General features: G+C 43.5%; 1 protein-coding gene across 1 annotated transcript; it reads right to left on the reverse strand.

Moving 5' to 3' along the window:
- On the reverse strand, nucleotides 193-9,535 carry CMTM6 (CKLF like MARVEL transmembrane domain containing 6). The gene is made up of 4 exons (XM_021388993.1): nucleotides 9,285-9,535; nucleotides 4,080-4,256; nucleotides 2,505-2,603; nucleotides 193-1,073 (listed from the first exon to the last, which is right to left on the reverse strand). The coding sequence occupies exons 1-4, from the start codon at nucleotides 9,408-9,410 to the stop codon at nucleotides 924-926; spliced, it is 552 nt and encodes a 183-aa protein (XP_021244668.1). The 5' UTR covers nucleotides 9,411-9,535; the 3' UTR covers nucleotides 193-923.

Genomic DNA, 11,621 nt, shown 5'->3' on the forward strand with positions numbered 1-11,621 from the left:
TAGTGCACTAGAGCAAAGAAAATAGTGTGGTCCATAACAATTCAGTAAAGCTCACCATTAGCTATGCATAGACAAGTTGCGTATGGCATTAACCTTGCAAATTACATTCACCTGGATAGTACCAGTGTGAAGTAATGTTTTCCCCATTGATGTTCAAATTGCTGCTTTTGGGTTGCTTTGTAAAAATACTCATTCTTCAACTTTTTCCTCTCACAGCTAGCTTTTTTTTTCCAGCCATTTTTGTTGGTTTTGAAACAATCTGAAAGAACATTCTGTCATACAAGCGTGAACATTGACAATCATGAGGTGCAAAGCTCTCTCCTTAATGAACAACTACATTACTCCCTGCATAAAAGCTGTACACTATTTCATTAAACTGATCTCCACAGACAGAACTGAAGAGAGTGAATAGTAAAAACAAAACAATCGCACACCATTACATAAGGATAAGCATTTCTGTAAGGCTGCAGTTAGGTATCCCTTTTACATTCACTGTTTGACCAATAAGTACAAGAATGAATTCTGCTATTCTAATTTGGAACTTGTACAAAAAGTATCTGGTCCAAGTTATATAGAAAATGTCTTCAGAGCATAACTAAGAATTTATGCATCACATATTTCCCTTTATTAGTCACTTCTATCAAAATGAAATCAGGACACTGTTGTCCTTGAGTTATTCTAATTACACTTTTTTTTTTTTTTACGTATGCTACCTAAATAGGTGGCAGGACCAGTTACTTAGACAATTAAATAAAATACGATGCTCAAGATGTCATTACTTGCCTAAGGATCTTTAAATATTTGTGATGAGCAACGCAGACAAAACTGATTAGAAGGAAGAGACAGCAGTTATTACCTACAGAGCACTGAAACTTCATTTTAGTTTGCTCCACTCAAAACAAAACAAACCAATTTCAGAATGTTTAGCTTGGTTTATTCAGTGGCTGATCTTCTGTGGCACCTTGAGTGTGGCCAGGATTTTCAGAGCGTTCTTCAGTGCTTTGTTTCCCGCTGCACCACAACTCCCATACAAATTCAGCAAAAAATGCCCCACTGGCAAGAAAACCAAACACCTATGAAAGTGAAAGGAATACAGGAATTAAAAACGTACAAACGTTGACAGTATCCTAAGTGCCTGGAGAGATATGTTAATAATGCTCATATACTAAATCAGTGGTTCCATTTAAATTGGCAGTGGGTCAGAAGTCATTGTAGCATATTAAATGTAAAAGATTTTACAATTCTCATTCTCTTAATCAACTGTGAATGTTAGAATATTTTCTAAACAGACCTTAATAGTAAAAGTATAACTTTTTTTTTTTTTTTTTTGCAGTAAAACTAATTAAGAAGCATAGAATTGATGGTATAGCAGAACAGTTATACAACAGATGCATGCTGTTTAGAAGGACCAAGTGAAGAAGAGTAACAGATGGAAGGTGAAGAGATAAACCAGGAGAACCTAAGCAAGTCCTTACTGGGTCAGCGAGTGAGGATGACAAGTTTCATTATTAGTCATAGCACAAGAGTGGTAAGCAGAAGGTTGGTTTTAGCACTTTCTTTTAAGGAAGGAATCAAATGCACACATTTACACTCGTTTTGACTGAATTTAAGCAGCTGTTTTTCCCAAAGCAATTAGACACTAGTAAGTCTTAAATCACAATTACTTTGTTTTTCCAACTCCCAAAAAGCAAAAATCAGAGAGCCTTTATACTCAAACCATTAGGTATGAATATATCAGCATCAAAACAGAGGACCACACAAAAACGTGCCTCCAATAGCTCATCCTGACTATGGAGCAGAAGTATTTTGCTTTCCTTTCTAACCCATTTTTAATTCATTCATAAATAAAAATCAAAATTTGATCTTTTAAACTCACATATTCACAACTCCAAGGTTATTTAAAAAGAGTGCCAAATAGGTAAGGAACTATGCCACAAAGCCTCTACAGTGCGTTGCTCTGAGCCTCTTCAGTGTTCCTGAGAGATGCATGCCCTGGTTGTTCTATTTCTGTTACTGAAGAAACTGTCATTCTTATCGCAGCCTTTACTAGCCAGCATTCTCTACATATGTTTTATAACGCCTGACAAAAGATGTGGTTTCTTGCTGACTTTGTGAGAGGAGGGTGTTATGGAAGGACAGCTGAGGGAAAAGGTTTGCATTTCAGAGATGAGATTATCAGGGAGCAGGGGGTGACGGCGAGAGAAGGCGGTGTTGTTAACAGTGGCAGAGGACAAGGAACAGTATGGAGGCAAGGGAGGGAAATAAAGTGGGGAATGAAGATGCTGGGCAGCTCAAGTGTCGGCTGAGCTTTCCAGCAGTCCTGAGGAATGCCTGCTTTCCAGTTTGTAGAAGCTCTGAAATAGCTCTCTCTTTCTGAAACATTGTAATGCACTGAAGGCTGTTCCCTGCCCAGCTTCTCGCCTGCAAACTCAGGGAGGTTTCGAGAGCAGAGAAATTAAGATGCAATTTAAATATAAAGTAAGTGATAAAATTTTAAGACTTACACATGCAGCTTTTTCAAAAGCAGACCCAGCGTTGGTTGCAGCAAGCACTACTGAAGCTATCAGAAAGAAGGCACCTATAATTAGCATGGCCCAAAAATTCTGCGAATAAAAGAAATGAATGTTACAGAACTGTAGATATGCTATCTGAATAAAAAACAAACAAACAAAAAAAAACCCAAGCATCCTAACAGCAACCAAGTTAATCTGACAATGAATTTACAATTTGAAACACTGATGTTCATGGAAGCTTCAGGAAATTGACTTCACTACCAAACAACATTCAATATCATCAACAATTTTTAAGTCAACTTTATACAATCTTTTTTTCTTTTTTTTTTTTTTTTAAATCTTCTTTCAGTATTTCACTCATTGCATCTAACTTTTTTCACAGTCAAATTCAAGTGCAGGTCAATCATGCTAGCATTATTCCATCTGAGAAACTAGATACCTCTAAGTGAAGGTGCTCATTCAAATCTCTGACTGCATTCCCTTATCTGTACCTTCATGTGATAATGTTACTCTCTGCACTGAAAGGACATTTGAAAAACAACAGCCTTCCTGACTTTACAGAGAGACACAGTGCTACCACTGTACCTTCTGAAACTTTCTGAAACATAAAAGCATGAGCAGTAGTAGCCAGTACAATTATTATCAAAAAGGAGGTAGGCTACACACAGTAGGAAAACAGGTAATACCACAAACAGGCAAATTTCAAGTATCGCGCTGGTAGTAAACCGTTCCATACATATGAAGGCTGCTCTGAAAGTAATGCCTCCTATTTTATTATGTTGGCCCACAAGGTCAGAGACAGATGTTGATGGATGGCAGCAGAGGCCGAACCTTCCCAGCAATATTCTGGTACATGTTGTTGCCATGTGACAGATGGCAGCAGAGGGGCAGCCTGACAGAATGGTGTCTGACATGGGAGTGCGTATAAAGCAAAGGGGTGGAATGGAATTCCTCCATGCCGAAAAAATGGCACCCACTGACATTCAACACTTGCTGAACATTTATGGAGACCAAACAGTGGCTGTGAGCACAGTGAGGCAGTGGGTGGTGCATCTCAGCAGTGGTGACAGCAACAGTGGGTGACCTCCATAGTGTAGATTTTTTTTTTTTTTTTTTTTAAAACAAGCATGGCAAGCAGGCTCTCGTTCATCTCTGGTGAAAATGCATAGACGGTAGTGACTGTGATGACAAATAGCATTTTGTAGCTGAGAATTTGCTCTATCACATAGTGTTACTGTGCTCTTTGTATCTGTTGTAGCTTCCACGGAAATAAATAGGAAGCATTACTTTAGGAGTGATCTATTATAATACGTAGTAGTAGAAGTCTTTGTGAAAGACTTTCACACAAGTCCTAATGTCCTGCATGTAACCAGAAAGACAATTTTGGAAAAGCTGTCAATATTAAAAAGACTCTTAAAGTTGACTCAAAGTAATATAACCTCCTTTAATCTACTTTTTAACTGGAGAATACTAGGAGATTCACTCTGCACAGCCTTTTTACTCCACAGTAGTTTTTAAGCACTTACATTAAATGATTTGCTTAAAAAAAGAAATAAAATTCCTTACCATTTTGTTTACTCTATCTTTCCCAAATGTTTCATATGCGATAGTGCAATATACACACAGGATCGTGAGGCTCAAAAGAAAAGCACTGCAGCTTACAAATTCAAAGAAATAAAGGCCATGACAGTTGATACAATCCTCCACAATTTCTTCAAGAATAACAGCCAGAAGAGAGAGGACCTGCAAACAAATAACATATTTGAATTATATCGTCACATCGATATCTTTAACAAATGAATGTCTCTGATATCAATATTAATGAAGACAGCTGTAAGAAAACCCTGAATCTAAAAGGAACCCAGTAAAATTCTGTACTGATTTATTCCAGGCAGAAACGTAGGGACACGATTTTGTCTTGATGTTAAAGTCAGGCAGTGAACGACCCTCGGTTAAGCTGAGCGCATGCTGCCACACGCGCTTTTTGGTTAGAAAGTAAAGACTCTTCATTAGTGGTGGTGTGCAGGAGGCAGCTGGAAGCAGACCAGGCAGACAGCATGAGAAGCACAAACTCCAGTTGGAACAAGAAAAACACTACTGCTTACCACTTACAGCTGCATTTAATTTTAAATGCATTTAGGTTTGGGGCAGGGGAGAAATCACAGACATTGATCCAGCCAGCTGCCTGTCTCAATCAACTTCAGAGAAAGCGTAGCTCATGGACTTAGGACCCAGTAACAACAGCTCAACTGCAGGAACCAAAAAGTTTAAGCTACATTTAAGCTATGCTGGACGGTGTTTAATCTATGCAGAAGCTTATGCTAGCCTTCCTGCAACTGTCCTTTTTTGAGGACAGAACACGAGTTCATTCCCATACAGCCATCATGCATGTGATACTGGATTTTCTGCTACCTTACTGTGCAGGAAGGAATATTGCTGTATTTAAATAGTCCCTCATTTTGGCCACTTCTCAGTGGTTTTCTTCATCCTGTAAAGATGACACAGAATATAGACCCATGCAGTAAGGAGTTCAGCAAATTAGAGCAAAGCAATTCTTAGGAATCAGACTCGGTCATAAAACCAAGACTGATACAAGGATGAAGATCGTATATTTAATAACAGCATGTGGGCGGGTAATAGCTCTGTGAAAAACACCAAATTCTAGAATTCAGAATTGACATTTTCCAGATATGGCATGTAAAAACAGCTGCAGGTGCTTTATCTGCATCTTATTTTGAAAATAATTATCTGTCTTCAGTTTCAGCGTTCTGACAGTAAAAATAAGAAAAGTGATTTAGCACATGAGAACCGCACATTCCGCCAACTAAGCCAGACCTCAGAAGGGCACTTCAAAACGTTCTGTTTTGAATACACAATCATGTATAAGGTAAACAGGATCTCAGAAAGGGGAAGAACTGGAGGTGGGAAACTGCATATTACAATCAGGCCTCAGCATACTTCCCTTCCCTCATGTGCATGCTGGCAAAGGCACATTTCTCAGGAACACTCACGCCTAAAACAGTGATTACAATGGATGCCCAAGGAATACTTTGAACTCTGAATTTCCAATTTTTAGAGGGTTTTTTTTTTTAATTCAAAAGATTTGCTTACAGTTGTGTCCAATAACTATTTCACATTTGATGCAAGGTGAGATAAAACAGGAGATAACGTTTTTGTTTTTCTTCTTCTATCTTCAGTGATTTATATTTCCACCCCTTAATATGTCAGCACTCTTTCTATCAGCCATCACTTTCACCAGAGACAAAACAGACGAGAAGGAAAGTTAGAGTCTTTCTGGAAACCTGCCCTCAGAAGACTTCAGTAGCCCAGGTAACCATAATATGATCTAAGTAACTGAGAAAAAAAAACCAACCTCTTGGCTGAGCGTACCAGTGAGTGAGAGAAAATCACATTCAAAGAGTACTTTAAGCAGTTCCATGTCAAAATAAAAATTAAAAAGGACTGATCAACTGGAGTCATTCGTGGGACTTGTCCTTTGCGTTAGTCTCATCTTTGCCTTGTCCACACTGAGCCTATGGAGACTTCCAAGCAGTAAACGCACAGAATATCAACAACTGTTTTCCTCTGAGCTGTCAGCAATGAGTGGAGAGGGGGCAGCTCAGCTAAACCTGTGGGACAGAGCTTCCTTCACGCTGAAGACCAAGGTCACACCTGAAGACACGAACAGGCAGCTCCCACCTTCCCTCCCTCTTGTACAGAAATTAAATATCCTCCTCTGCCCTTTGCCAGCAAGAAGTTTTTCATCAACACTGACATTACTCCTACTGCAAGTTTCTGCACAAATGTCACGTTTCTCAGGTGGATTTAATAAGCAAAAAGGCTCCAGAGAAATGCTGCAAAAATAAAGTAAATCAATGAACTTGCCAACAGGCCCATGAGGGTACAGAGCAGTGGTATTCCTAGCACAAATCTTCCATTTTAGAAGGGCACATATGTTATCAGGGCTACTGCAGGAAGCAAACAGCTCAGGAGAAATAGCAGATTGAGGCTGAATTACAATTTTCCTTTCTGGTCAAGTATTTTTTAAGAAGTCAAATAATTGCTAATGAGAAATACTATTGCTTTAGATGAGAATTCATTTCTACCTCAAGCTTGGCACAATAGGCACTAGGATATTTAACTTAGTGCTGAATTTGAACCAGTCATGGAGTAAAAAAACAACAACAAAACAATTCAGCTATAGTAAAAGTAAAACAAAACAGCAATCTAGAAATCCATGCAATAAGGATGCCTAGAAAGCAGTTTTCTGCAGGTGGTTTCATGGTATTTTATAAAATCCTTGATCTTCTTGTTCAATGGACAAAGGACTAACTGGCTCCAGGATCAAGTCCAGAGAGTGGTGGTGAATGGCTCAGTGCCTGGATGGAGATCAGTGACGAGTGGTGTCCCACAGGGGTCAACTGCTGGGACTGACATTCTTCAATAACTTCATCAATGACTTTGACAGTGGGTCAAGTGCACCCTCAGCAAGTTTGCTGATGACCCCAAGCTGCGAGGTGTGGTCGACACACCAAAGGGACAGGATGCCATCCAGAGGGACCCAGACAGGCTTGAGCAGTGGGTCCAGGTGAACCTCATGAGGTTCAAATAATTCTGTGTCAAGGCAACCCCCACTACCAATACAAGCTGGGGGATGAAAGGAGTGAGTGCAGCCCTGCCAAAAAAGACCAGGGGGTACTGGTGGATGGGAAGCTGGACAGGAGTCAGCAATGTGCCCTCACAGCCCAGAAAGCCAGCCGTATCCTGGGCTGCATCAAATACAGTGTGACACACAGAGCAAGGGAGGTGATCCCGCCCCTCTGCTCTGCGCTGGTAAGGCCTCACCTGGAGTACTGTGTCCAGATGTGGAGCCCTCAGTACAGGACAGACATGGACCTGCTGGAGCATGTCCAGAGGAGGGGCCAGAAAAATGATCCATGGGATGGAACACCTCTCCTATGAAGACAGGCTGAGAGAGCTGGGGCTGTTCAGCCTGGAGAAGACTCCAAGGTGACCTGATAGCAGCCTTTCAGTATCTAAAGGGGAGCTACAGGAAAGAAGGGAACAGACTCTTTAGCAGGGTCTGTGGTGACAGAACAAGGGGAGATGGCTTCAAGCTTAAAGAGGGGAGATTTAGGTTAGTTACAAGGAAAAAGTCTTTTACAGTGAGGGTGGTGAGGCACTGGAACAGGTTGCCCAGTGATGTGGTTGATGCCCCAACCCAGACTTTCCAGGCGAGGCTGGATTAGGCCCTGGGCAACCTGATCTAGCTGTGGTGTCCCTGTTCATGGCAGGGGAGTTGGACTGCGGAGGTCCCTTCCAACTCTAAGGATTCTATGATTCTATTCTGTAACAAAGACAGGTGACTTTTGAAACCAACACCCTGTTTAGCAGTCCACCCCATTGATAATCAGTGTGTAATCCCAAAAATAACAAACAATCCCTATTTTAACAGACAGCTAAAAGATTTTAATATTAGCTAAATCACAGGGACTTCCAAAAATCCTTCCTAAAACAGAAACATTTCTCTTACTAGGGATACTGAGGCTTCCACCCTCAGTAATTCCTGGTGCTTGTTTTCAGTGCTCTGACCAAGAACTCCAGAACTGTGCGTTTTGGTAAATGGAAACAAAAAGGGGGTTGGGGGGGAGAACTGCTGGAAATTGGGAGAGTGAATGATTATAATTCAGTTTTCTTCTTCCTCTCATTGTAGGACAAATATAGACTACAAACTACTTTTTGAGCCTATCAAGCAGCGACGCGCCATGGTTAGGACAGGCCCTTAATAACTTCCCTTTCTTCTACCTGGAAAGCTTTTTAAGCAATGCCTCTGCTCAGGTAACAAGTTGAAGACTTTGGTATGCTGATGAAGTTGTGCATGTAATATTTTATTCTATTCCATTAGACTACTAATACAAATGATCTGCTTGTTTGGGATGTAGGAAATGGAGCAAAAACCAGCAGATCTTAATATCCAGATGACAAAGTACAAGTTTACATCCTGTTATATCTATTTAAAGCATTCTTGGGTGTGATGTTTTTAAAACACGGTTAAGAAAACATTGCTTTTGTCAGCATTTAGTCTCACCTTCACCAGTACCCCTTTCTTTACTTTTTGACTGTGTGAGACAAAGTTTAACAACAGAACATCCTCTTTTCTGCACCGTGAGCACGCGAGAAGGGGTTGGAAACCACCTATGATTCCTCTGAGCATGAGACATCTGACTGAAAAGCCACTTTGCCGGAAAACAGGCACTGACACACTTACAGCCAGGCGCCGGCCCCACTGCCTCGCTGCGAGTGCTTCCCCGAGCTGCTCCCTGCACCGCTACCAGCACGCGTGGGCAGAGCCCACTGCTGAACAGACAGGAGGATGAATCAGGTGCCCAAGTGCTGAAGGCACTCGAGAACACGGCAAAAAGCAGGCAGAAGGTGAGCCTGCATTTTCCAGTGCGCCCGGTGAGAAGCAGCGTCTCACCTCTCCACACAGGTCACAACCACCACCGCGTGTGATGCTCTGCAGGAGGCAGGAGTCACACTGCCGGGGTGCGTGAGGAGCGGCCAACTCCACAGCCGTCCCTGAGCCGTACCCTAAGCTTCAGCCGAGGGTTTCTGCCTCCTCTTTCACTCCTGTGGCCCTCTGCAGAAAGCGCTGCCGCTCAGATTCTAAACCGGCGCCGAGCAGCAGAGCCGTGCTGACCTTTAACCTCGGCCAGGACACGAGAAAGGAGCACGCCCCGTTCCGCCCCGTCGCGCCCGGCGGGCACTCACCAGTTGGAGGGCTTTGGGCGCCAGCCGCCAGCCCCGCAGGTGCCGCAGGGTGCAGCCGCAGCGGCGGCGGAGGGGCAGCTTGGCCTGCGGCTCGGTGGTCTCGTTGTAGACGCCGCCGTTCTCCATGGCCGCGCCGCCGAGCTGGGGGGAAGCGAAAGCAAAAGGGCGGCAGCGGGAGGAGCACGACAAGGGACGGGAACGGGAAGGGGAAGGGGAAGGGGAAGGAGAAGGCGGCGGTACCACCCCGCCCCGCCCCGCCCGGCAGCGCCGAAACAAAGGCGGTTCCTGCAGGCCCTGGGCGCGGAGAGGGAGTGCCTGAGAGGAGCGGCGGGCAGTGGCATGCCGCCCTGTGGGGGAGCCCGCCGGCCGTGTCCGCTGTCCTTGGTACGGGGACTGGGAGCCATTCCTAAGCAACTTTCACCAGAGGGTGGTGGGCACGGAACAGGCTGCCCAGGGCAGTGGGCACGGCCCCAGGTGCCGGAGTTCAGGGAGTGTTTGGACAGCGCTCTCAGACATTGGGTTTGATTTTGGGTGTTCCTGCGTGGAGCCGCGGTTGGACTCCATGGTCCCTGTGGGCCCCTTCCAGCTCGGGGTGTTCTGTGATTCTAACATGCTGCCATACATCTGCCCACACCTAATTTCAAAAGCAGCTACAGCTCTTGGTGCCACGTAGAAATAGATGGAGCCTTTTGTATGTAACCAAAAGTGTATTCCCTTCACTTTTATTAGTGTACTATCCACAGAACTATTATGGTCCTTCACAGTCAAATTCAGATATACTTTGCTAAGTTCCGTCAGGTATACTCTAGTGATAGAAAAATGCTCTTAGTTTTACACATGCTATGTTTTAAGTGCAGGGTGTGCTCAGTGAGCCAAGTGAATGGTCGGACGCTGCCCGTGTCAGTTTGGCAGCACAGGAGGTGTGTGCAGCACCAGGAGCTCAGGCACCATCTGTTCCTGCTGAAAGCCACTGCGCCTGGACAGGTAACGCAGCACAGACAAGGTAAAGGCACTCGGGGTGTGCTCTGGGCTACTGTTTGCCAGCAGGCTGTAAGCGGGATCCCTCCCTGTAGGAAAACACAGCCCAGAGGAACACAGCAGGAACCCTGGGCAGGCATGTTTGTGCCATAAACAGTGCCTGCTGCAGGAGCTGGCTTCAGAGACAAGTTGGCAAGTCCCATGATTCCTCAGGCACAGGAGTTTCCAGTGAAATAAGTAAGGTATTTCCATGAGTGCGCCACAGCTTCTGCCCAGGGCTGGGACGTGTCTAATGTAGTCCTGCTGGCAGTATCCCCAGAGTGCAGGGCTGAGCAGGTAGGCATAGCGAACGATATTTACTATTACAGCTCCAGAGCGCTGCTGTGCCTTCATTGCTGATTTTTACATTAGTACGCTGTAAGGGAGGTTGTATTACAGAGGCTGGCCTCCCTTTTCTAAAGGAATTTCCCATCTTGTTTTCTTTCTTGTTTATGTTTCAAAGCTGACTGAATCACCACAACACATCCTGTGTGATGAGGCTACTTTTGTCTGAGGGAGATGAGGCTTAGGCAGATAGAAGCAGTTGTGAGTTCTCTTTATAAAGTATTTAGTACCATCTAAGGATACCTGTAGTTGCTCCCAGTCTTGTTACCAATGTCCTAAGGCAGCCTTACAAAAGGGTGAACACAGATATTACTGCTGAGGACAGCTCTTGAAAGGAGCTGCTTCTCAAGGATGGATGGAAAAACTATACGAAGTTGACTAAAGAGATAAAATATATTGTAACCTTTTTCTACTTAGTGCTGTCTTTTAAGATTTGTCTGGCTTGCCATTTAAATCCTAGATTATTTGGGCTGCTTTATTTATTTATTTATAAGGCAATGCATGGAAAGCAAAACAAACACAAAAATCTGTAACAGAGAAAGAATGAAAACCAGATGGCATAGGACCAGATAACAAAAAACTTCAACTGTTTTTTAAGCTAAAACATGTAAATGCCGTTTGCACATGAACTAGATCTGTCCTTTACCCTTTCACTAGAACTGTCCTTCAAGTACAGCTTTAAAGTTCACTCCCCTTTAAAGAGGAAACGCGGATCAAAACAGAAGTTGCAATACATAACACGTCTGTTTAATGCAAACAACTGCAATTAGCTGGTTGTGATGTAATAGAAATCCCATTCCAGAGGGGCATCTATTCATTTCCTTCTCTTTATGTGCTGACAGAGTTTTCCAAAAATGAAGTCTTTCCTACTCATGCAGCCTCTGCCAGAATGGCAGAGCCAGAGCTGAAAGCAGGGCACTGCAGCAGAAAGCAGTCCTGGAATTAGATCGCAAACTGCCGTAACGTCTCCACTCA

The sequence above is a fragment of the Numida meleagris genome, chromosome 2 (assembly GCF_002078875.1).
Source record: "Numida meleagris isolate 19003 breed g44 Domestic line chromosome 2, NumMel1.0, whole genome shotgun sequence".
NCBI classification, from domain to species: domain Eukaryota; kingdom Metazoa; phylum Chordata; class Aves; order Galliformes; family Numididae; genus Numida; species Numida meleagris.